Source organism: Naegleria fowleri, assembly GCF_008403515.1.
Source record: "Naegleria fowleri strain ATCC 30894 chromosome Unknown tig41, whole genome shotgun sequence".
Lineage (NCBI taxonomy): Eukaryota > Heterolobosea > Eutetramitea > Acrasida > Naegleriidae > Naegleria > Naegleria fowleri.
In genome coordinates, this window is record NW_025407973.1 from 503,279 (window position 1) to 528,141 (window position 24,863).

General features: G+C 36.3%; 10 protein-coding genes across 10 annotated transcripts; 3 read left to right on the plus strand and 7 right to left on the minus strand.

Moving 5' to 3' along the window:
• Nucleotides 1-122: 122 nt before the first annotated feature.
• FDP41_004919 (uncharacterized protein) lies at nucleotides 123-3,710 on the minus strand (the record flags this gene model as incomplete). The annotated part of the gene is made up of 1 exon (XM_044708386.1): nucleotides 123-3,710. One exon carries the CDS (start codon nucleotides 3,708-3,710, stop codon nucleotides 123-125), a length of 3,588 nt encoding a protein of 1,195 aa, XP_044560957.1.
• Nucleotides 3,711-4,141: 431 nt separating this feature from the next.
• On the plus strand, nucleotides 4,142-6,075 carry FDP41_004920 (uncharacterized protein; the record flags this gene model as incomplete). The annotated part of the gene is made up of 3 exons (XM_044708388.1): nucleotides 4,142-4,630; nucleotides 4,710-4,837; nucleotides 4,908-6,075. 3 exons carry the CDS (start codon nucleotides 4,142-4,144, stop codon nucleotides 6,073-6,075), a joined length of 1,785 nt encoding a protein of 594 aa, XP_044560958.1.
• An 81-nt stretch (nucleotides 6,076-6,156) lies between these two features.
• On the minus strand, nucleotides 6,157-7,222 carry FDP41_004921 (uncharacterized protein; the record flags this gene model as incomplete). The annotated part of the gene is made up of 2 exons (XM_044708389.1): nucleotides 6,157-6,657; nucleotides 6,746-7,222. The coding sequence occupies 2 exons, from the start codon at nucleotides 7,220-7,222 to the stop codon at nucleotides 6,157-6,159; spliced, it is 978 nt and encodes a 325-aa protein (XP_044560959.1).
• Nucleotides 7,223-7,341: 119 nt separating this feature from the next.
• On the minus strand, nucleotides 7,342-9,874 carry FDP41_004922 (uncharacterized protein; the record flags this gene model as incomplete). Its single annotated transcript, XM_044708390.1, has 2 exons — nucleotides 7,342-8,870; nucleotides 8,947-9,874. 2 exons carry the CDS (start codon nucleotides 9,872-9,874, stop codon nucleotides 7,342-7,344), a joined length of 2,457 nt encoding a protein of 818 aa, XP_044560960.1.
• A 567-nt stretch (nucleotides 9,875-10,441) lies between these two features.
• FDP41_004923 (uncharacterized protein) lies at nucleotides 10,442-11,341 on the plus strand (the record flags this gene model as incomplete). Its single annotated transcript, XM_044708391.1, has 1 exon — nucleotides 10,442-11,341. One exon carries the CDS (start codon nucleotides 10,442-10,444, stop codon nucleotides 11,339-11,341), a length of 900 nt encoding a protein of 299 aa, XP_044560961.1.
• Nucleotides 11,342-11,474: 133 nt separating this feature from the next.
• On the minus strand, nucleotides 11,475-13,217 carry FDP41_004924 (uncharacterized protein; the record flags this gene model as incomplete). Its single annotated transcript, XM_044708392.1, has 1 exon — nucleotides 11,475-13,217. The coding sequence occupies one exon, from the start codon at nucleotides 13,215-13,217 to the stop codon at nucleotides 11,475-11,477; it is 1,743 nt and encodes a 580-aa protein (XP_044560962.1).
• A 932-nt stretch (nucleotides 13,218-14,149) lies between these two features.
• Nucleotides 14,150-17,399, minus strand: FDP41_004925 (uncharacterized protein; the record flags this gene model as incomplete). The annotated part of the gene is made up of 6 exons (XM_044708393.1): nucleotides 14,150-15,160; nucleotides 15,383-15,656; nucleotides 15,852-16,251; nucleotides 16,415-16,786; nucleotides 17,016-17,097; nucleotides 17,163-17,399. The coding sequence occupies 6 exons, from the start codon at nucleotides 17,397-17,399 to the stop codon at nucleotides 14,150-14,152; spliced, it is 2,376 nt and encodes a 791-aa protein (XP_044560963.1).
• Nucleotides 17,400-17,512: 113 nt separating this feature from the next.
• FDP41_004926 (uncharacterized protein) lies at nucleotides 17,513-18,841 on the minus strand (the record flags this gene model as incomplete). The annotated part of the gene is made up of 1 exon (XM_044708394.1): nucleotides 17,513-18,841. One exon carries the CDS (start codon nucleotides 18,839-18,841, stop codon nucleotides 17,513-17,515), a length of 1,329 nt encoding a protein of 442 aa, XP_044560964.1.
• A 131-nt stretch (nucleotides 18,842-18,972) lies between these two features.
• FDP41_004927 (uncharacterized protein) lies at nucleotides 18,973-21,189 on the minus strand (the record flags this gene model as incomplete). Its single annotated transcript, XM_044708395.1, has 4 exons — nucleotides 18,973-19,597; nucleotides 19,656-19,920; nucleotides 19,969-20,257; nucleotides 20,665-21,189. 4 exons carry the CDS (start codon nucleotides 21,187-21,189, stop codon nucleotides 18,973-18,975), a joined length of 1,704 nt encoding a protein of 567 aa, XP_044560965.1.
• Nucleotides 21,190-22,459: 1,270 nt separating this feature from the next.
• On the plus strand, nucleotides 22,460-24,808 carry FDP41_004928 (uncharacterized protein; the record flags this gene model as incomplete). The annotated part of the gene is made up of 3 exons (XM_044708396.1): nucleotides 22,460-23,070; nucleotides 23,119-23,919; nucleotides 23,974-24,808. The coding sequence occupies 3 exons, from the start codon at nucleotides 22,460-22,462 to the stop codon at nucleotides 24,806-24,808; spliced, it is 2,247 nt and encodes a 748-aa protein (XP_044560966.1).
• Between the last annotated feature and the right edge of the window lie 55 nt (nucleotides 24,809-24,863).

Sequence of the window (24,863 nt, forward strand, 5' to 3'; positions counted from 1 at the left end):
TATTAATATTAAGATCTGAATCACATATGGAATTGTTAAATATATTGTCAAATAATAGAGCTAAAGTGAATATTTATTCACAAATAATAATAGATGAGGTTGTGAGGTCAGTGATGATGAATTTAGAGAAGAATGACTTGTTCTCTCACGTACTGTGCAGAAATCATGGCTTGTAGAATGGAGGCGCCAACAGCACTGACAGTAATATAAATCAAGCTGTAAAAGTTGTCCAAGTAGAGAGAGAATGCAATGGTGAGAATGGCAGAGAGAAGACTGAATGGGAGTGACATTAAAATTGGTCGAGTATTTGGTTTGTTCAATCTCATAAGGAATCTAATGAATAAGATATGACTTGGTAATGTAAGGATCAGGAGAAGGAATTTGAGGGCATACTGTGAAATCATTCCATCAAATGAAGTGTTGGGAGAGGTTGCAGATGTGCTGAAGAAAAGAATGGTGTCAATCATGAAGAACATTGCCATGCAAACTTCCATTGCAAGCAAAACCACAATAAATCTCAAGCTGTCCTTGAATTCAGACAATAATTGGCTGTCTCTATTGAGAAGCAAGAAAATGCAACAGAATAGCAAGTAAGCTTCATATCGATCGGGATTCAACCAAGTTGTCAATGCAATACACAACACAAAGCAAGCCACAGTAGCACCATTGTTGACAACAGATAACTCATCCGATCCTGGAACAGATAGATATGGATCAATTGTTTGAGAGGCACTCTCACTGTCATTCTTCACATTCAATACTTTGTTGGCCTTTCTAATTCTGATTAGAGGATATCCAATGAGCTTGAATTTAATCAGGATTGCAATGAGGGCTGACAAGGCACAATACAAACCCAGCACTGCAATTCTGGCACTCTTTGTAAGCTCCGTCAAAACAAATGAATAAGTACTTGGATGCAATGACTCAGCCTTGAGGAAGCTGTTCTTTTGTTTGAGAGATTCTTCATCAATAGAAATTGACAAATAGGTGACTGGAAGAGTAATGACAAAAGCAGCAAACAAGAATAAGGATGGTTGATAGGAGTGATTGAGAGGGAAGTGAGTCGTATAAATCACTAGGGCAGCAATCACCATTGTAACTAATATCGTCAAATGAGTCCAAATTCTTGTGTAATAGAGATAGAGTCCTGAGAAACTAATCGAAAATCCCACTGCAACTAACACAAAGAATGCAATTCTAATCACAAGGTTAGATCTTTCTCCCAATGAAATAATGTCTAAACTGAAGAGAACAACCAGAGTAACAATCACAATCCAAGGAATAAAATCAGAGAGAGATTCAGAGGTTTTTTCAAGAGAGTTAAAATCACCTGCAAATCCTGCTGTACCTGATACTGAGGAGCTGCTAATATCACTGAATGAGAAGAACGCAAGACTTGGTTGCAACACTGCAACAATCAATCCAATTAATATCAAAAACACGTTGAATCTCTTCACAAGTGAATTATGTTTCATGTAATTAATAGAAAGTGGCAAAATAGCAATTCCCCAAGCAATGCAAAAGAAACCAAATAAATGTGCTTGATTCATGTCATAAAATCTGGTATCGATGAGAACAGACATCATTGTCTTAAGCAACACATTACGTGTTAAAAATAAGGTAATTCCACTTGCAAAAATATAGAAAACACATGTTGCTGGGCTAGCGCTGAAAGTTTTGTCTCCATCGTTTGTAATGGTAGCGTAGTACATTCTACTGAAAGATACTGTAGCAAAGACAGCACTAATGTATGTTCCGTATACACCTTGTTGAGAGAGCATAATAGCCAGCTTGGAAATGTAAAGCGAAGTCAAAAGAGAAACGGTGTCAATCGAAATTAATTTGAGCTGGAAGAGTCTCTTGCAAAATACCACTCCAAAACCAGTAGTAATTATAATGAGAGTTGGAGAGTAAAATCCTTCGGCTTGCTCATAAAGTAATTGTTCCAAAAGCGCTAAGAGAAGAACTTGAGCAATTAAAATAACGTTTCGTGCTGTTGAGAAGTATTCTTTTGTTCCAATTGCTTTTGGGGTGGACTCGTCATCAGAAGGTAGAGTGTATGGAATAGCCAACATAGACACGGCAAGCAAAAATAGGATCAACATAGTGCTGTGTGTCATTCTTAAAGACCAATTAAATGGCAAGAATGACACTCCAAATTCAAACTTCAAAAACCAGAAATGGTGAGCAACAAACCAAAGAGCACAAATCATGGTACATCCAACGAAAACCCAAATTTTGTAAACCTTCTTTTCAAATGTATAACTAACACCAAAGAACATGGCAATAATTGGGAATGGAAGCAAATAGAAAGGAAGGCCGATCAAAATTCCACCGAAAAATGAGGCCGTTACCATGAATATGGTTAATAATGATTTGGTAAGGGAATTCTTGTTTGGACCAGTGTAATTCTGATTGTAAATTGCCAACAACAAAAAGCTAGCCAATGTGTTCAGTGCTCCAAAGACAATAATCTTGTCCCATGGGCTTCCAAATGGAATTAAATAATGGTATCTTGGTACGATTACTCTAAATTCAATCCACAAGTTAAGCAACGCCAATGAAATGAGCTGGACAAAATATCTCATGGTGTTGTGGCTTTCAATCTTCAAATTCACTCCCTTGGTTGCTCTTGCTGGATTAATGATCATATCGTAAGCTGAATCATTAAATGCCCACAAATATCCAGCTGGATCAGACGAGATGAACAATAATGCCAAAGCAACCAATGCATTCAGAGCATAAAGATGTGAGGCAAAATTATCCATGAATGTGTTGTGGTAAATAAAAATGTGAAAAACTGGTGGAAGCAAAAAAATCATGGAGATCAAAACTCGAGATTCGAGAGGATGTTGAATGTATCTATTCTTTGAGAATGATGAGACCTCTCTTCTTCCAACCAAGAAGGCGTACAAACACAAAACGCCCACCAAGTAAAATGGTGCATTTGCAATTCCGACAAGACCTACAACAACAGAAATTACTAAAGGAATGGTAACTACTGGAAGCATGGCAAAGACCAGTCTTTCCGTGACAAACACTAAATCGGGTGAAAATGTTTTGAACCATTCAGATTGAAGGGACGCCCAAAAGCCTGTAAGCATAACAAATAAGCTTCCGTTCAGCAACACAAATATATTGAAAACTGAAATCCAGAGTAGAGATGCACTTGTTGTGTAAATGCTGGCCCAAAACAAACACAGAGAGACCCAAAACGTTAGAAAGGCATAGGCTTTTTGTTGAAGAAAGTCCAAAGTGTACATGCCCAACAATCCCATAAGCAAAACAAACAAACTATATTTTCCAGCAAGTGTTAATACGGGGATCATGCTCACAATCAAAATAGGAACAATTCTCTTGTTGTAAAGAAAGGACGATCCGGATTGATATTTTTCATTCATCATCATCACGTTAGAAAATTGATTATAATTCGTGTTGGTATGTGAAGGATCATAGGAGTGTGTTTGTGGATGAACTCCACCTTGATGATGATGATAAGATTGCTGAAGATGAGGAGCCAAATTAGCGCTACCACGATCATCAAAAAGTTGAACATCATCAAACCGGCTGTTCTGCAAATGAGGTGCGATTCCACCAGCAGTGCTACCACCGCTGCTGCTGCTGCTGCCCAAAACACTGGTAATATGTTGTCGTTCTCTCAATTCACCTCCTCCGTACGATGAAGAGCCTGTCGTAGTGGAAAAGGACATTTTTTTCAAGCCTTGGTCATAAAAAAATTGCTTTGCTGGCAAACAACCACCATTTGTTGAGAGAGCTCTCGAAGGCTTGTTTCTCTCTTTCGTATCGGATTGTATTTCAAGTTTCATTAGTTTGTACACAACTCAAAACAGTTCTTTCCTTGACACGAAAATTGGAAAATCATACCACATTCTGAACGGATTGTGAAGAAATTTGTATCAACCGAATCAATAATTTTGTTATTATTATTGTTAATAACAAAGTCATTCCGTGGTATACATCATCCAAATTTAAAAGCACTCTGAATTTTCATTTCATCGGAATATAACAACATGCCAATTACTGTCATCTCACAATCATGCCGGACGATATTGTTTTGAAACATACGAATAGTAGTATCAGTAATAATAATAACAACTACCACAACAACAATAATTATAAAATGTCATCATCTTCCGATGACAACACTCCATCATCGAGTGAACCTAAGGATCCAGTCGTTATGAGATTGGAGGCTAACAAATTACGTTTGGGAGCAACAAGAAAAGACTATGAATTACTCAATGTTCTTGGAAAAGGATCTTTTGGCGTTGTTTTTCTAGGATACTCAATTCATGGCAGCAAACCAAAAGTTGCTATCAAAAAAGTCGACAAGGAATTGTTACTTACCGAATATAATATTGAACGCTTGAATAGCGAAGTTATGATTCATATGAATATGAAACATGAAAATATAGTAGAGCTCTTTCTTTATTTTGAGGATTACAATGCCTATTATTTAGTGATGGAGTGGTGTGAAAACGGAGATATGTACAAGTTTTTACGCAAAAACACACGATTCAACGAAGCACAGACAAAGCACTATTTCATTCAAATTATTAATGCTCTGATTTACTTGCAATCATTCGGGGTACTTCATAGAGATCTTAAAGTATGTACGATTCATTTGACCATTATTTATTTACTAACTACATTTATTTATTAACATCAATAATTAAATCATTGTAAAGCTTTCTAACATGCTACTAACTAACGACTATAAAACTCTCAAACTTTCAGATTTTGGGCTTTCCACAAAGCTGGATAGTGCAGACGAAGAACAAAGCACTATTCTTGGAACTCCCAACTTTATGGCTTTGTAAGTAATTGTGACAAGTGTCTGGAACATGTTCATCAATTTATCCTGTTGTATGTGGCAAACAAAACAGTGAGATTGTAAATAATAAGAAATATGGTTTGAAGGCCGATAACTGGTCACTAGGTTGTATACTTTACTCATTTCTTGTAGGAGAAACCCCCTTTGATGAAAAGTCGAGAAGCCAAACGTTTGAAAGAATTCGAACGCTCAATTACAACATCCCAGATTATGTATCACAAGATGCCAAAGATTTAATAAGGCTTCTACTTCATCCAGATCCAACAAAACGAATTTCTTTGATTGAGGCAAAATCGCATCCATTTCTTCGAGAATTAATACCAAAAACTATTTCCTCACCTTCAACACCATCATATTCGGACGAACCTAGGAATTCTCAACACGATCCAAAAACGAAAAATCCATTTAACACTCTACGGATTAAACCTTTCGTACATAAGAAGAATGAGGTAAACATTGAAATTGACGAATTGGGATTTGTGTATCTCACATTCTGCAATGGAGAACGACGATTTATAGTTTCAAAAGATGGAAACACAATATGGTACGAAAAGAAAGCCTCAAAACGAAAGGAGTTTCGATTTATTGACATGCCTCCATCGGTGGAAAAATACTATGAATATGCAAGAAATGTAATTGAGACTATCAAGAGCAAAACGCCAAAAATTATCTATTTATCGAGTGAGTTTAAATGCATTCAAATGGAAAATGATCCATTTCCAGATTATGAGACAGCCATTTTTTCAAATGGTATAAGAATGGTGTATCAGCGGAAGAAAAACTTACTCGTGATTCGATTTGCCAAAGATCGATCCGTAACCATTCACTTATCCAAGGATTTAACACAATACTCAACCGAAATGGATTTGACAGACAATCACAAAATTGTGAAAGTGGAGGGCTCTCTGAGTGTAGAAGAAAGCGAAATATTATTTAACAACACCGTGCTATGGAACAGCTTATCCATTGTAAAGAAAGGAATCGAAAAAGTGGAGCAAGCAGAGGTGGAAATGCAGCCAGAAAATTATCCCTTCCTGATCAATGCAGTGAGCAAAACCTCAGGACCTATGAGTCCAACACTCAGCGAAAGCACTCTAAGTGGCAGCAACTCATCGAGCAGTACCCTTAATAGATGCCTACTATCCACTATTTCATACTCGACAAACAATAGCGACACTCATTATGAAGAGGAGAACTCGTCAAACCTGTGCGATGAATAGTGTCATCCTCGAGACATTCCCATAGTAGAGGCTGACCATGAGAGTTGTCCAAATAAAAGCTAATATTATGGAACGAACTGCTTAATTCTTTATTTTGAAAGCAGCTATTGAGTTTTTGGCGATGGTTTCATTAATAATTTGCCTCATTACTAAGTAATTTAAATCATCAATGGATAATAGAGTTTTCTTATTGGAATCATCAATGCGAAGGGCCGTTTTTAGGTCATCATTTAAAAGTACATGGTGTTGTTCGTCAAATCTATTGTTTTTGTGGATATACTGCCACACTAATTTGTAAACTTCATCTTTTTTGAAGCTTCTTTGTTTGGAATCATCTCCTATCAGTTTAGCGAGTGACTCAGTGACTGTAACAGGAGCTTGGAAATATTGTAATGGAAGGGCTTCGATAATTTCCTCTGGTTCATTCTCCAATTCAGATTGTTTTTTCACAGCTGCTTTCTTAGTTTTCTTAACGTCCATACCTCCAATCGTAAATTTAGTTCCCTCTTGAGGAGTTGATACATGGGGTAACTTAGATTTTTTAATCTTAGCAATTCGAGAGACTTGTTGATTCCAAAAATCCTAATATTATTTCCAAAATTTTATAGTCCATCCAAAATTCAAAATAAATTATTATTATTATGAAATAATTATTATCAATCTTGCGTACCATTTGAAAAACATTATCTACAATTGTTTCCTCATCGCTCTCCAAATCCATCAACGAGGATTTTTTATCATGTCTTAACCTAGATTTTCGGGATGACGTTTCTTGTTGTTGCTTTTCCTCTTCACTACTTTCACTTTCTGATTCTTCCGATTCCTCTTCATGACTTTTCTCCCTGGTTCTCTTTTTTTTCTCGTTTGCGGTTCCTACTGGTTGTGTTGTTGTGGTGGCAGCCGATGATGACAACAACGACGATAATCCATTAGTCATCATCCTTCCAGAACCAAACAACGGATTTGAGAAGATTTTCTCCATTGTCCGATCAAAATGTTGTTTCAATGATTTCAATTCATTTTCTAATAGCTCAATATATTGTTGTTGCTTTTCTATCAGCGATGATTCATCTCCCGAAGAGCGCAAGGCTCCTCCGACATTGGTGTTTTCTTTGGACTTTTCTCTTGATGAAGATCGGGGAGGCATTTTTTTTGTAATATTTTTTAATTTTTTCGTTCAGGAATGGTATTTATCGAGTCAATTTGAAGTAATATTGAAATGGTTCGATTGAAATGCATTGTTGGAATTGACAGAAATATTTCGTATCATCTGGAATTTCTTCGACATAGCGCGATCATATTTTCTGTTGCCAAGTCATTCCTGTGCTTTTTAGAGTGCTCCAAAAACTTTACAAGCGCCTGTTCATAATTGTGAGCAAAGAATTCTTTGCAAGCGGCATTATAATCCTGCCATTCATCATTCTTTTGTTTGTTCGCCAATTCGTATAACCACTCATCTTCACTAACATTCAGTGGTGCTCCAATCTCATAAATGTTACATTCTTGTGCAATATTGCCTTCCTCCATCATTTCAGTGTCTCCCACATATCTCGTGTGAAACATGGTTTGTGCAATTTTGGAAAAATTTTCATCACACACGACTCGAACTTCCATTTGGTCTGCGAAAGAGATTAATCGAGAAAGATTCTCATAGATGGAGCCCAAAATTTTGAAAGACCTTAAATCAGAGGATCCTATATTTCCACAAAGACATTCTTGAGAATGAATGGCAAATCTGAATTCCAAGTGAGAGGAAGCTAAAATTAAAAATTGAGTTTTGACATTGGACAACCATTTCGATTTTTGCAAATCTCTCAATCGAAAATTCAACTCCATGCAAGTTTTGATTGCCCGTTGCTCATGACGATGTTGATCTTTAGATGCATTGAAGACAATGGTCACACTATCGTCTTTCCAAAGTTCAAGTACTCCATGTGATGCTTTGGTTGCATGCTGAACTTTTTCAAACACATCTTTGAGAATTTCAACAATTTCATTCGGTGAAATGAAGTCTAAAATTTCATCCAATCCCTTGAATTTCAATTGAAGCATGGACACTCGTTTTCTGTCCAGATATAGTTCAAAACGAGCTGCCAAATCTTGTTTGTATTTTTGATGCTTTCCATCTGTTGAGGATCGAACAGTATGGCTCTCCGTGTTGTTGGAAGCCCTTGATTTCACTTCTTCTTTGGATTGGGAAACACGATGTTCTTCCACCATGTCTTCTTCGTCATTGTTGTTGTTATTATTATTATTGGCTTCGATTTGAAGAAGCACATGAGAAGGAATAAAACTTTTGTAAAGTTCTTGTTGTCGCACAAGGTCTGAAAGTTTTTGCCATGACTTCATGATGGAGTGTGAACATGCGAGAGAAAAACCAATGACCACGAACGCTCCAATCATTTCCCATGACAGGAATAAAATTAAAAGACCAATATTTCGTCCATGGAGAGTCGAGAGGTATTCTTCTGAGAGTGTCCTTGTCCAAACTGTCACTTGATCAAGATTCGACATGTGAAGTGTCATGTTAGTGTGCCATTCCTGAAAAGTCCATTGAGAAAGGTTAACTTGGTGGTTTTTCAAATGTTCTTCCATGTCCATGCATGAGGCAAACACTGGATGATGTAAAACATCCCTCTCGAAAACATTCCAAATTCTCTCATTGGTTAAAAGGTTGTTTTCAAGGAGGGATCGTTGTGCTTGAAAATGATGAATCCATTGCCGGAGTGAAAGTAAATCGTCTTCAGTCTTGTTTTGAGAGGAAAGAATTTGATTTCCAATCGTTTGTTCTTGTCCTAATAGAAGAAGAAGAAGAATGAAGAAACATCTTGAAACTCACAAAAACGTTCACAATGTCAAACGATGACTTACCTAAAAGTTCATTCATATACATCAAGGTGTGAAAGGACAAGTGAAGTGTTAAATAGGATGGATCTTGAATGAAATAACTCAAAGCATACATCGTGAACATAATTTCTCGATTCCATTTCGAGAAGAAGTCAATAATTTCATTACTCGATCGTTGTAGAGAGGACAGCATCTTCTCTCGTTGTTGTTTCAATTCTTGAAGAAACTCGTTGTCCAAACGGTCTATGAGGATCCTAAAAGGATGTGATGGTTCTGTGGTGGTAGTGGATGTTTTAGCTGTTGTTGTTTCTTGCAGAGACTTGTGCACATTTGTTTTCTGTTCCAGTAAGAGTTTTAACACTTGATCCGTTTCAGATTGAGCCACTTGTAAACCATGATGTGGATCTAATGTCGTTAAATTGAAAGAGTCCATGGTGGTGGTGGTAGCGTTGTTGTTGTTTTGTGTCGTGAAATTCAAAGAAGAAGAAGAAGCGGAGGCCAGAATGAACGAGGAATGAGCTCTCTCTTGTTGAGTACATTGAATCAAATCATTAAGAAGAGCATTCCAACGAGAAAGTTGGATCATGAAACTTGAGGATTGAACATGCGAGGAGGTATAGTACAAAATCACACCCGAGAAGAGTAGGAGAAAGAACATGGAAATCAAAACGATGAGGAATAACTTGATCGAGAGGGGCAATTGCTCAAACCTTTTTAATAAGAAAGATGCTGTTTTTGTTGTTGTGGTTGTGGTTGAGGAAGAAGAAGAAGAGGCTTTTCCTTTTTCGTGAGTGGTTTGTAATTTCTTGTTCGTTTCACCTGCTTTGTTAGACTTGGAAGGAGGAGAAGGATTTGTGTTTTGTGTTAGTGGGTTAGATTGGTTCGATTGGTGTTGTTGTTGCTGATGATGGGGGTCTGAATCCAAAGATCTTTTAGGATGAATTTGCGTCATTTTTTTCTTGGTGGATTTCCCGACTTTTGTTTTTTAATTCCTTAATAGGAATTGAAACGAGGTCTGAATATCCCGACCGAGAAGTTCGTTTTATGGAGACCACAAACCAAATGTGGATTTTTTCGCGAAATGTCATGTCCCTTATTTGCCCTTAAGGGTCACACGGTGCACGGACTTTACATTTCTTGTTTTGCTTTTTGGCTTGCCACCAAGCGAGTTTTTTGAATATTCGTTTTTCACTCGCGAGGCCTTGGTCTCTTCCTGCGCTGGGTTTCCTTATCAAGCACTGTGCACCGGGTTGGGTTTGGGTTTGGGTTTGGGTTTGTCAGATCGTGATTTTCAATTTATGTGTGACAGTCTCTCCATTGGTGGATGGCATATTTGTGTCTGTATTGATCATTCCATTAGAACCAACTTTGATATGATCAAAACCCACAAGTGGGTATGATGATATCTACACTATTTACGTGGTGTCTTCCTCTTCTGCAGGTTATGATGCGCAATTTATCTTCACAATAACAAGGTGCTGTCCAATTTCCAATTTTAATTTAAAATTTCAAAAAAAAAATGTCTTCCCAATCACCTTACCACGCTTGGCACAATTTTCGTGCGTACTCATTCGACTCGGACGAACAATGGAAACTCTATCTCCAAAATTTAACCTTTCCCGAGAATTTAAATGATCAAAAAAAGAAGGAAATGATCCTGAAATACAAAAAAAAGTATTATTCTCAACACGTTGAAAAATTGGTAGAATTTCAACTTCCGTACACTCAATTGGAAATTGCTCCGATGTCTCCCAATCACGATTCTACCATTATCTTTTTACATGGATTAGGAGATCAAGGCTCGGGATGGCTCGACGTTTTTCAAAAATTGAAAAAAACAGTTCCCGAACTTGCTTCCTGTAAAGTGCTTTTACCCAATGCAAGTGCCATGAGTGTTACTTTGAATATGGGTTATGTCATGCCTGCGTGGTACGATTTAATGTCCTTGTCGTTGGATGGACCAGAAGATATGACGGGAATGGAAAAGTGTTTTGCGAATATTGATTTGTTGATTGAGAGAGAAATGGTGGAATTTGGAATTGATTCGTCGAGAATTATTATTGGTGGATTTTCACAGGGAGGTTCTGTTGCATTGTATCATGGTCTCACGAATAAGAAAAAACTTGGTGGAATTATTGCCTTGTCGACGTGGATGCCCATGAGAAAGAAAATTGTGACACTTGTCGGAACGGATTTTCCAAACAAATCGACACCCATTTTCCAAGCACATGGCACTGCAGATAATGTGGTGAAATATGAGTGGGGAGCGAGTAGCAAAAAGTTTGTGGCCGAGTCCTTACTGGATGGCAATGAGAGTCACTACACGTTCAAAACCTATCAAGGAATGGGTCACAGCTCGAGCTTGCAAGAAATTAGAGATCTTGCAGAATGGTTGGCATCTGTTTTGAAATCCAAGTAAATCAGTGCAGTGATTCTTGGAATTTTCATGTCAATAAATATTTTCAATTATTGTCTAAAGTACATATTACTTTTACGTTTGCGACAGCAAAAACTTTCAACTTGATCGAATATAATTTATCAATTTCAACATCTCATTTCCACAAACACACAACATCAGGAGAATAGGTGGCAATAATTGGTTCAGAGGAATGCTTTAAAATACCACTCACAGGTTTCTTGTGTGGAACAGAGTCCACTCGTATCGCAGTCACTTCTTCAATGGTTTCAGAGGGTTGTGCTGGTATTTGAAAGATGCAACACTTGTTGGTCACACTCACAGCATACAAATAGTTACCATGCATCATGATGCTCACAAATGAATCCTCTTCCTTTGGTGCCACAAATCTAAAGGTTTCCTTTCCAGACTTTAAATCCATCACAATCAAGTAATGAGATTGATAGCATACAATCAAATGATTAGAAGAATTTGGATACAATGTAATGCTATGAATGGGAAGGTCTACATTGGTGTGGCTCGATTCCTCGTCCAAACTTCGTTTCAAGGATTGAATGGTGTAAACTCTATCACAAACTTGAGATTTTAAATTCCACAGCCGAATGGATCCATCACTACTGCAAGACAGCATCTTTTCACTGCTAATTTGAAGAATTGAGTTAATAAATGAAGTATGCCCGCCAAGATCTTTCAATTCCACACCTCCAGAAGTAAGTCCATGTACCTTAATGGAGCCATTCGGATAACCAGAGATGATTGTATTATCAAAATCTGAGAAATAAATGCAAGTGGCAGCCGTAGCAGTTGGAATTTTCAATAAACACTTTCCTGTCAACATGTTCCACAATCGAATGCTCTTGTCCAACGATGCAGATGCCAGTAAAATTCCAGAGGGTTGTAACTTGGGGTTGAGACATGTGATTGAGTCTTCATGAACAATGAGGTCATTACTGGCTTGAAATGCAAGCTCCTTATTCAACTTTCCTGTCGAATAGTCATAAACTTCAACAAATCCATCAGTAGTTCCAACAATGAAATAGTCTGTGATAAAATGGCAACAGTTGACTTTGGTCGTCTTGCCAAATTTGATTATTTTGTAGGGTTTTTCAAGCAAAATTAATTCATTTCCAGCAGCTTCTTCTGTAACTTGTAAGTCTTCTTCTTTTTTAACGGCCTTTGTTGACTTTTTGATTTTCTTGATGGTATGATCCAACAATGCAAATGTATTTGGATCAAAGTCATCTCCTTGTCGTACCCGTTGAAATTCTATTGCATTTCCAATAATGTTTAACAAAGAACTGGCTGGTACATCCGCAATTTCTTGTTGAAACAAGGAAGATATTTCCATTCGGATATCTTCTTTCTTTTTTCCATCATATGCAATCAATGGATCAAAATGTTTTGCTGTAGAAAGGACATGCTCCAATTTCTTATATCTAGATGGTTCTTCCACCCTCAGTTCATGAGAAATAATTTTCACATTTGCAAATAAATATCTTGCCACTTCTTCTTCATTCAATTCGACCAACTCCAAAATAATTTGTTCGTATAATTTAAATAATAACGATTTGGAAAAGGTTAAATATGGTTGCTGTAAAATTTCTAATACTTGGGACCACATGCCCTTCTCAATAAATGAAATCAATTTTCTTCGGGCATGAGGCAACATGGTATTACATGAAATGCCTGTTTCATGGCTTAATGCTTTAAAAGTTTCTACCAAATTATTTTCCATACAAAATTGCATCATTAATTTAACAACATCCCGGCTATCAACCTGTATGGTTTGTTCTTCTTCGAATTGTTGATTCCGATCAGTTTGAGAGGTCGGTTTCGGCACAAAGATCATCTTATTGCTACCACTGCTTGATGTCTTCATTTTTTTCTCAATATTCTGGTTCAATCACTCACTAGAGATTACCAGTCCCTCTGGGAATTGGCTTGATCAAGCGAAGGTGCAAGGAAAATGATGTTTTGTAAACTGCTGTGCTATTGCTGGATTTTTTTCTCCTAGAATGCTTTTGATTGGTCGGAGAGCTAAACTTCCTTTTAATATTTTATTCTAAAATATTCTCAGTTTTGAAACGACTGTAAGGTGATATAGCTCAGTCGGTAGAGCGTTGGTCTAATAAGCCATTGGTCGTCGGTTCAATCCCGACTATCACCAAAGGTTTTTTATTGGTATTTCTTCGAGAAAAATAAAGATCACTTACTGGAGTTACTTTTGCTCTCGCTGTGGTTTTGAAAGAAGTTTTTGCCTTAATTCAATTAAGATCGAAAATATATGAACCAGACAAACATGAAATAAGATTCCTTTAAAACGACTGATAATTGTAAATGTAAAACCTTGAGCCAGTACCAATTACCTCACTAGACACCTTTTAAAATTCAACCTACAAAAATTCTTCAATCCAACATTACAATCATCCTCCTGAAGAATGTTGTTGAGACAAGTTTGACCTAGCAATCAAAAAATTGCGTCAAGAAAACAAAGAATTATATCAAGAAAACAAGGAATTAAAACAAGAAACATAGAATTACATTTAGAAAACAAGGAATTACATCAAGAATTCATAAAGACGTTTCAAAAGAAGCTTCAAGAAAACAACAAATTACGTAAAGGGAGGAGCCACTAATTATTACAGAACAAGGGGAGGGTGTCTTGAGATTTTTGGACAGGATGCAACCTCAAAGAGACAATTTGCTGGCTCAGAGAAACTCTTATTTGATTCTCAAGAAAGCGCGTTTGAATAAGGCTTTGTTGAACTCATTATGCAAAAAGTGTATTGCCAATATTTACTTGTTGTTGTTTTACATGATAATATCGACAAAATCTTCCTGCTCTCTGTCATGATGATTCATTGCTCCCAACGCAACAAACTCTCGATCCACAGGTCTCTTCACCACATAGGATCCAAAATTAAAATCTTCTCCATCGGTGACATTGAATAGCCATAATGAGGAGGTCATGGAGGATGAACTGAATCGATCATGATCATTGTTTTCATTAAACATCATCAACTCATTCTCCACGACTGCTCCTGTCATTGATGCTTTTGATGATGAATTCATCACATAGAATGGACATAAAATTTCAAATTCGTCCTTTCCATGTGAATGATGATGATGTGAAGGAAGAAATAATATTGAACTATTACTACTACTCGTTGTACTACCTCTACTACTACTACTACTACTAGGATGACTCATCATTGAGTTATTTCTTTTCCTTCTCAAAGGTAAACACGATTCATCACGTCGTTTCTCACTTGAGGCCATTCGTAACCAAAAGGCACGATCGAATGCTCGTATCAATCCCACATCACTTTGACCTTCTTCACTTTGAAAATAAGAAGGAAGTTTTTCATGAATGGTCCAATAGAATTGATCTAATTCTTGATGAGTTTTAAAAGTCATGGTTGTGATGGATTGGTGATTGTTGTTGTTGTTATGGTGATTCAGAAGAGAATTGGAAGAATTGAATAATTTTCTTAAGGGTTCAGAAAGTGAGAGCTCCATTTTACAACATCCTTCATTCTTGAGTCGTTCTAAATAGTGTTTTAAAGAAGAATTGCCACGATTATTACCATAATTGGTCATGTGTGAAATTCCAAATGTTTTAAAGACATCGAGAACAAAATGTTGGCAATTACACTTTTCAGTGGAATAGTGCATTTCACCGTTCCAGTGAGCGATGAGTTGTGCGAGGTTGGTCATTGCTTGTTGAATTTCTGTTGCGCCTTGGAATGTGTGAATGTGATGAGAGAGGACGGCCTTGCTGGAACTGATGGAACGAATGGTCACGAGAGAGCTGTCACCCCACTGAACGATGATGAATTCGATTGTTAAATAATAATAATTTTAAATAAAAATATTAAATAATAATAATTAATAATGTTAAATAATAATATTAAATATATATATGGTAAGATTAATGAATATGTAAATACCAATATGGAAAATTAAAAATCAAAAACAATCAACATTGAAAATGATGATTCATGTCTTATTCACATACAGTTTTAAACATAATGTCTCACTTACCTCCAAGTAAAAAGGTCCAAAAACGAGAGCAGTGTGGAAAAAACCATATTGTTGATTCACCTTTCCAAATTTGTGAGCTAATGTTCGTTGCAAACGGTGAATGACATTTTCACTCAGCTCAGTAATCACGAGATGAAACTTGACAAATGGTGTGTCACTTTTCTGTTTTTTCAATGATTTCTTTAATGGTTGTTGAAGAGTCGAACATGACGTGTCATAGATGAACGAGTCAGATGCAGACATTGGATTTAACTTTAAATACAAAAGTCGCTCTCTAATCATTGATTCATTCACATAATTAATAAATTCAACAACGAATTATTAATAGCATTGTTAATATTATTTATATTTTGATTGTTAATAATAAATTGATAGATATTGATTATTAATAATAAATAAATTGATAGATATTATAATATTCAAAATATATATATAAATCGTGATGTTAACAATCATCTCTCTTACTTACTCAATCACTAAATTTTGAGCGAGAATCATGTAAGAATTCTCACTAAGCTCACTTTCTAGCTTTTTCAACTTATCCATACAACATTTCACTCTCTTACTTTCCAATGGTGTTAAATATTGTTTTTCAATCAGAGGTAAAAATTCATAATTATTTTCCAAATAAGAATCTCCATGAGCAGGATCGAAAGAAGTCGAATTCAAATCTCTCTTGTCAAAAAATTCATCTAATTGAATGGGTTCATGATTGGACGGATTTGAATGATTGGTCGAGTGAAATTTGAAATTTTGAAAATCTTCTTGTTGATTCTTCTTTTCTTGAAGAATGTTTTGTAAAGTGTTTAATTGTCGTAATTGATGGAAAAGAGAACAAACTTTTTCTGTAGATGCATCGGTTGCTTCAACTGTTGTGGAATTTGATTGGAATGGTCACATGTTGATCAATGATGAATACATGCATTCATGATTGTGTGAAATTTTAAAATAATTATTTTAAAATAATTATTCATGTTGCATGAAAGAAGCAATGATGATGATCATTGACCTTTGATTGTATCAATCACTTACCAATCAAACGTTCACTATCTCCTTTTTTACAAAATATCCAAATAGTTTTTCCATCCCATTCTGGATGTCTGTCAAAAAGTTCAACAAATTCGAACATTTTCTTTGAAGAGAGCCAAAATTTCACTTCTTCATGATACCAAGCCTCAATGGGAATATCATATTCAAATTGTCTTTCTGAATTTGAAATTTCAGAAATGGAATACAAGAGATGTCTGTGAAATGCCAAAACAGACAACAATGAAAAATTTTGTGGAATTCCCAAAAAGTCTCTAAAAATGGAATTTACAAAAATTTCTCCACTTGCCAACAATTCTCTGAGAATGACTTGAAATTGATTTTGTCGTTCCAGAATGACCTTTTCATCAAAACGATCTGAAGTGTGAAATGTATGCAATGTTTGAAAAAAGATTCATTTAGTATTTCGCATCCATCAGAAATTCATATTCAATCACCACAACAGCAGCATGATCATTAGATTAGAATCAGGAACATTTTGAATGAATGGGGAGAAACCCAACAACATTGCCATCCCATATTAGGAATGTTAATAATTATATTAATATTATTTTATACCAATAAATATTTAGCTTCATCAACTTACTGAATGGTTTCTTTTCAGGCATTTCCGAGAGAGAATTCATCGAAGGAAGTTTTTTAAAGCAAGTATAAAGACTAAGAAATTCCTATCATAGATATAAAAGAGTTGTGATAAATTCATCATCATCATCTTGTTAAAATCATCACTTACTCGATAGCGACGAGAGGCATGGAATTCAATTTTTGTTGTTTTTACACGAGTTTCGATTTGGTAGAGTGTTTTTGCTTGCATTCCGACACCGTCGATGGTATGTGAGGTCACATGAATTTCAATGAATTTGTGTGGATGAATACCAATGTCCGTAAAGGAAAGGTCTTCATGTTCCTCTTCCATCTCTACAAATTGTATCTTGTTTTCATCTTGGGAGTGTGAAATGGTTTGGAACATGATGATGATGTCCAACTCTTGTGAGGAGAATGCAAAATAATTTTTTTATTGTGGCATCAACGAGTTGACAAACGACAGATTTTTACTGTTGCTGTACATCACTGAGAAAAATCCTACTGAGAGGGCAACATGTTATTGCTACTTTGCGAAAGGCTCGGGAATTCAGCATTGAAAAACGAATCACCTACCACATCCTCGCTTTGAAGTCCCTGCTGCGAGAGTGGAGGTGTCAGGAGGAAATTTGTGAAGAATTCTTGTGACGAGGAGGGTGGAGGTTGTGCTTGGTGAAGAGTTTGATCATTCTCTGAAGTGCAAGAGAGTGAGCTAATATTAAGATCAGAAGAGGAGAGTGGAGGCTGAGGACAAGAGGATCGTCCGAGTGGAAGAATTGGGGATTGTGGAGTTACAGTGGTACTACTACTACTACTACTAGTCGTAGGTGGTGGGCCCACCACACCACGATTCACCACATTCGTGAATAGTGGAGGAGATGAAGGAAATGAGAAGAAGGCTTCTCCCGATTCTAGGACGAGCTCTGAAGAGGACAACAGGAGAGAGGGGTCTGTTTTTAGTTTGGTTTGGGGAGGTTCTTCTTCCATGACCATGGATTGAGTCGACTCGGATTCCTCCGTTTCGACAACATCTTCTGAAGATTCCGTCGTTGATTTGGAGCTCTTTTTCCTCTTATTGTTCTTTTTCTGCCTTCCACTCGTTGTTGTTGTTGTTGTGGATGATTTAGCTTTCTTCTTTGGAGGTTTTGAAATACTTTTCAAATAGACTTCAGGCTTTGATAATACTCGGAAAGGAGAGGATATTTTCGTTGCTACTTTCTTCATTTCATCTCGGTTTGAGGCATTGGACCGAAAGACATCAATCTCAAATCGGAAAGTGGCTTTGGAATTGAATTTGTAGCTACAACTGGTGGGCCAGTACAAGGTGATTTTCCAAACTGTTTGTTTATCGTAATCTTCCATAAAGGATTGAAGAATTACGGGTGTGCTATCGTCTGAGAAACATTCCATCCAATGATCATCATTCTGTGGGTGTTGTTGTTGTTCTGATGCATTGGCCGATTCATCTTCATCATCATCATCACTATTGTTTACACCTCCAATAATAAGAGTAAATAATTTAATCATGGCATAATATCCGAATTTACATCCAGCCCATTCAAGCAACTCCATGGATGGAGTGATGACAAATTCATATTGATGAGTTCGGAAGAGACAATCACTCGGACATGTGGTTAATCCTTTAACTTGTCTTGACTTTACATTGACCTGAACATCGGCTCCCTCAGAAGGTGGTGGTTTTGATTGACTCGGAATGATCACTTGGTCCAAACAAAGAGGTTTCCACGAGAGAGGTACTTCAGACTTGGTGCTTGACCCGTTGTTGGATTCCTTTGACGAAGAAGATTTACCTGAAGATCCTCTGGCCATTTTTATTCGTGCAAATGTTTGAACTTGTGTTTCATGAACATTGTGAAAGAGAGAGTAAATGAAAAATTTCCTTCATAATACAATCAGAAATGAGCACCTATAGATTGGCATGTCTAATTCGGTGGTTACATTCAAAATTTAAATTCAATATCTGACAGAAAAGAACCCTTTCTCTCTTTCAGTATCGAATACAAGCCCAGAGTTAAATAACTAATGTTGTTTCCAATTTTGAAATAGATGATTGCTGTCGAGGGATCTGAGCAATAGAATTGTGGCTTCACAAACGGTATCTCTTTCAGAATTCTATTAATGTCGTCAAGCTTAATTAATCCAAATGTTGTTGAAAAGTAGTAGCACTCTGAAGTTCGTTGATCTTGAAAAAGAAATTGGTTTTTGTATCCAAAAAAGTTTTCAATCTTAAATTTAAAAAATAGAGCTGTTGGATAATAGATAAAATTAGGGTTGAATAGTTCTTGACCGATGGAAACATAACGATTCATTCGGTGATAGACGAGAGTATTTCCTCTGAAAAAAATCCAATCCACATTTTTGTCAACTTCAGTAAATGTCTCAAAATTATACTTCCATTTTGGATTCTCAGCGCTAATTCCAGACATCCATAACCTTTTGTCACTGGTCAATAGAACGACATGATCATAGTCAGCACAAATGTCACTCACATGGAGCTTTTCATCTGTGAAATTAATAGGAGTCAATACTTTCAATTGCTCATCCATAATTCCAAAATTCTTTTGCCTATTAAATTCATTTAATTGAACAAACATTTTCCTCAATATGCAACGATGACACTTACTTGTTGTGGCCAAAACCAAATATTCGTCCCAAGTTAGTCAAAATTACGAAGAATTTCCTTCCTGTCTCAAGCTTTTTGATTACTTCTCCTTCACCCAAAGTTAATCCTTTAATTTCATTTTTGATCTCAAATGACTTGATGTGAAATACCTTCTTTTTCGAGCAGCAAATGAAATGATTTTCTGTTGTGGATATATCAATTATTTTCTCTCCGATCGTGATTTTGTGAATATTGTTTTTCTCCACCATAAAACAAGTTCCGTTTTCTGTGGCAATAATTCGTTAACAAATGTGATGTGGTCTTTATCACTTACCAAATAAAACCACAAATAATGAGTTTCCAAATCTTGATTCTTCAATCTTTGATATTGACACTCCCAGAGGAAATGCAGCATAAATATGTGCCATGACAGAAGACCCTATTTTGAATTTAGAGTTATGAAAATAATGAAAAGAAGTGTTCATGGCATCATTTAAATTAAATGGAGGTGAAACTGAAAGCCTTGGTTGGTCATCGGAGCCTGCCTCCAGCGATGGACTCGAAGATGATGACGAACAAGAAGCATCATCATCATCTTGTTTTTCTTTGTGTGGATGTTTGTTCTTATCCACATAATATATAAATACAGAATTTAATAATTCAATCGGAACAATCATTGGAACGAGAACGAGCTCAGTACAATAACAGAGATGAAGTCACGGCACCACCAGTTCAAGACAATTGGTCCGAGTGCAAAGAGCGAAAGAATATTTTTTTGAAAGATGAAATCATCTTTCTTTTAGCTCAACAAAACCCTTAGCCGAATCTCCAAATACATCGGATCAGTTTGGTTGAGCTTGGGCATTTGTGAATTTGTAATATTTATTCGTTAGTGTTTGTGTATGGATAAATTGTTATTAGAGTGTTATGCGATAGAATGTACAGAAAGTAATACATTATTTCAATAAGAAAAGGATGAAAAATTCCTTCGATCGATTGATAATGGATGTTTGATGGACTTGGTGCTTACTGTAGTGTCAACTGCGAGCACAAGAATAAATTCTCTCAAACAATCAACATGAGTGTACAACTCGTCGAGTCCAATAATTTCCATTAATTCCACAATTGTGCAAATTGAAGATTGATATTGAGACTGATTATACTTCAAATTATAAGTACTTTCGGGTTGTTGAGGATGAGTTTTGCCTTTTTGCATGACCTTGGAATATGAAATTTTGAAATCAGTTAAATCGAATCTCCTCTGGTAATACAATATTCTATCTATAACCCTCATTTTCAAAATATTACTTATACCCTTTACGTTAAAGACATAAATTTCGAAATAGTGAGACCATCCTAGCTTTGATTGTCTCTCCATGATTTGTGTTGTTTGAATTTTTGTTATAAAAGTATAAGGGATGATTTGATTTCTCATATTAGTAACATTGGATGCCTCTTTTTCAATATTGATGACAAAAGTTTCATATGGCACTCCGCTTGATATTTTTGCATTTCTAGTTACATATTTCCATTCATCAACAATTCGTTTCAACATTTTTAAATAGAGAAAACTAGCTCTGTTATTCAAAATCAAACCTCTCTCATTAATTAATTTCTTTCGTTTTCTTAATCCATATTTCAGTAGCCTTGTAAAACGCTCACTCCAATACGGGCATGAGTATTCCATATGAGCAATTCATGCATTCCATTGTTGGCAAACCAATCTCATCTCGAATACTTGAAAATCATCTATGAATGAAATGACAACCATCCAAACATCGTGTACCATATCCTTTCCAAAGATGAATTGTTGTTGCTCCGCACGCATCGGAGGTGTTTTTTTCTTCATTCTCTGATTGTTGCTGAATCGCTATTCGAAAAGATGATGATGAGGTAAAAGATCCATGATACATTTTTACAAGATTTCAAAAATTCAAATTCAATAATCTGAGTGTGTGTGCAAGCAAATATAACTATGAATCAACCAAGCACAAACACATCATCGCCATCCTCATCATCACAAACGAACTTTTCCGACAAGGAATATATAACACTCGTCAGCGCAGAGAAATTTGAATTTATCTTGTCTAAAAAAGCCGCTGCCCAATCGAAATATCTTCATCAATTAATAACTGACGACGTTTTTCAGACTTCCAACAGAATTACTTTGCATGATATCTCTACTGATGTTCTAGAATTATTATGCCAATTTTTGTACGTATATTTTCGTCAAGTTCTTTCGGTCTGACCCAATAATCCTCATCACACACCACTTCATTTCGGAACAATATGAAAATTGATCAACTCATTGAATGTAATAACGTCATCATCATATTCATGAAGAGTGGACAAATCCATCAAGGGCAATTTTGTGAGTACATTCAACCCGTTACAAGATTTAGATCCTCAAAACGCAGATCATCGGCAGATCGTGATTGAGTTGCTTCTTGCATGTAATTACTTGGACTGTTGATAGGAATATATCTTCTTGCTTGAATATTCACATCTTGGTTCGCAATCATTCAAGGAAAGGTTGTCGAACACTGCGGAATGATAGGAAATCTTTTGGTGAGATCGGATGATCGCTTTGTGAGGATATCACATACAAAACCTTTGAGCTCTCTTTTCTGTTCTTCTCATATGTATATTTCAGCCTTCCAACAACGAAGAAGAATAATAATAATAACCACAAAGATGGATCAATTTATTCCTCTTCCTCCCTGTTTTTGCTGCACAAGAAGAACAATAAATTGGCTCTTCCGCTGCTCATACATGGTCAATGTTCGTTTCGTGTATAATCCTCCATCATCAAAGCCTTTGAAAAAATGAGCGGGTTCAGTAGCAGCAGCAGCACTGGCTCGCAACCCTTTCTCAGCAACAACAACAACAATAATTTTCAAACTCCTCCCGTTTCATCATCACTACTCATGGAAGGGTCAAGTAACAGTGGAGGATTCTATAGTATGAATACAGTGAATAATGCTGTTTTGCAAAATTTAAATTTTCCAACCACGATCAACTTTCTGCAACGAGAATTTCGTAGATTTGAGAATGAACGAGAGTTATGGGAATTAGAGAGAGGAGAGTTATCAACAACTATAGCACATTTGGAGTCATTCCGTAAAAGCCAAGAGAAGATTCAGTATGATCTTTTGAGAAGAATTAAAATGTTGGAGTTTGCACTGCGAACAGAAAGATCAAAATTCTCCACACTTGTCGATCACATCAGAAAAACAGAATCATCGGACGAGTCCTACAAGAAGAATTTATTATCTTTTTGTGAGTCTCTTGTAACAACAGCAAAACCAGTTGTATCATCAACATCATCTCAACAAAATAATTCATCCTCTGCATCAAATCCCGCCCAGAATGGCAGTAGTACTACACCAACTCCACTTTCTAAATCAAAACCAAAGAGTTTGGAAATTATGCGAAAGTAAGTACCTCTGAACAGTATTCTAAAAGGTAACAATCATGGATTTAGTTATTTGAAGGAGATTGAATCTTCTGATTTGTGGTCTCTCATTGCAGACATTCCAGAAAATACACCATCAAACATGATGAATGCACAATATGTTTTACCGACCACAGATCCAAAATCAATCGGATCAGTAACTCAAGAATTGACAACCATCTCGGACAATAATAGTGACTTCTCTACAGCATCATCTGTTTCTACGACCAACCACACCGGTTATTCCGACAATGAAAGCGGCATTTCATCAATAACAACTAACACATTGCCAACTCAATCCAATGAGATTCACAAATCTAAAAACCATGAAAAGAGTAGAAATGAAGAAAACACTACAGAAGCAGAAGATATGAGAAAATTTATTACACAATTAAGACAAAGAGGTTATTCCGATAAAACAATTGAAAAGACAATTGGAGAAAAAATTCCAGAAGACATGTTAGAGGAAGTTAAGCCTTGGAAAGACGAAGATTCTCAATTATCATCCGATGGGCTGTCACTACTTGGTAAAAAGAAGCCCTCATGGAAATTTGAGGGTGACACTGCGAAAAATGATACTACATCCGAACTGATGACAAAATCTGATTTGGATTCAAGCACAACGACGACCTTTAATTCAACTTCAAGCTCGAACAGCTCCAACAATAATTCTCAATCTCTGCCCTCAACATGGATACCAAAATATACTTTGAAACATCACTTGGATAGTGTCAGATCCATTGCCTTCCATCCAACAGAAAATTATTTAATTAGTGGTTCGGAAGATTGTACAGTAAAAGTTTGGAACGTTACCAAACTTAACAAGTCAAAGTATGTATTTCAGATTATATTGATGCAATATTAACAAGTTGTTGTGATTTACAGAGCCAACGAGCCGATACAAACTTTACGAGGACATACTGGAACTGTGTACACTGTTTTGTGCGGATCTACTCGTGTTTTTAGTGCTGGACAAGATGATACCATTATTTTTTGGAATATCCCTCCAATAGATCACGATCCATATACAAACTATGGATATGCCACACCATTCTTAAAATCTTCATTAACGGGTCATTCAGATGCCATTTGGTCATTATCTTTGCATGAACAGAGCCATTTACTGTTGTCAGCTAGTGCTGACGAAACTGTAATGGTTTGGGATTATGAATCTGCATCATCACCTCTCAAGAAAACTTTTTCTCTCTCCAAGATTGGAACACCCACATGCGTTTCATTCTTACCAAATGATAACTCTAAATTTGTTGTATCGTTTAGTAATTCAAAGTTAGGTCTTTTTGATACAGAGATGGGTAAACTCATTTGGATTTCTGACTCGTTAGGAGATGAGGGCAAATCTAGCCACCTAATTTATCAATTTGCATGCCATGAAAATGTACCAATGATCATTACAGCTCATGAAGACAAGAAGATTAGATACTATGACTCTTCTAGTGGAAAGGTTATTAATGAAATGGTTGGACATAAGGAGGCAGTCACATCTGTCTCTTTTGATCCCAATGGTCTCTATTTTGCTTCTGTTGGACATGACTCGTCGCTGAGAATTTGGGATATTGCTTCCAAACATTGCATCCAGGAATTACCAGCACATAGAAAGAAATACGATGAAGCCATTCATGATGTTTCTTACCACCCAACCAAATCACTGCTAGCAACTTGTGGAGCTGACAGTGTAATAAAGATTTACACTACAAAATAATTGTAGTGCTACAGTTGGACTTGATTTGTACAATTATAAGATTTTACTTTAAAAG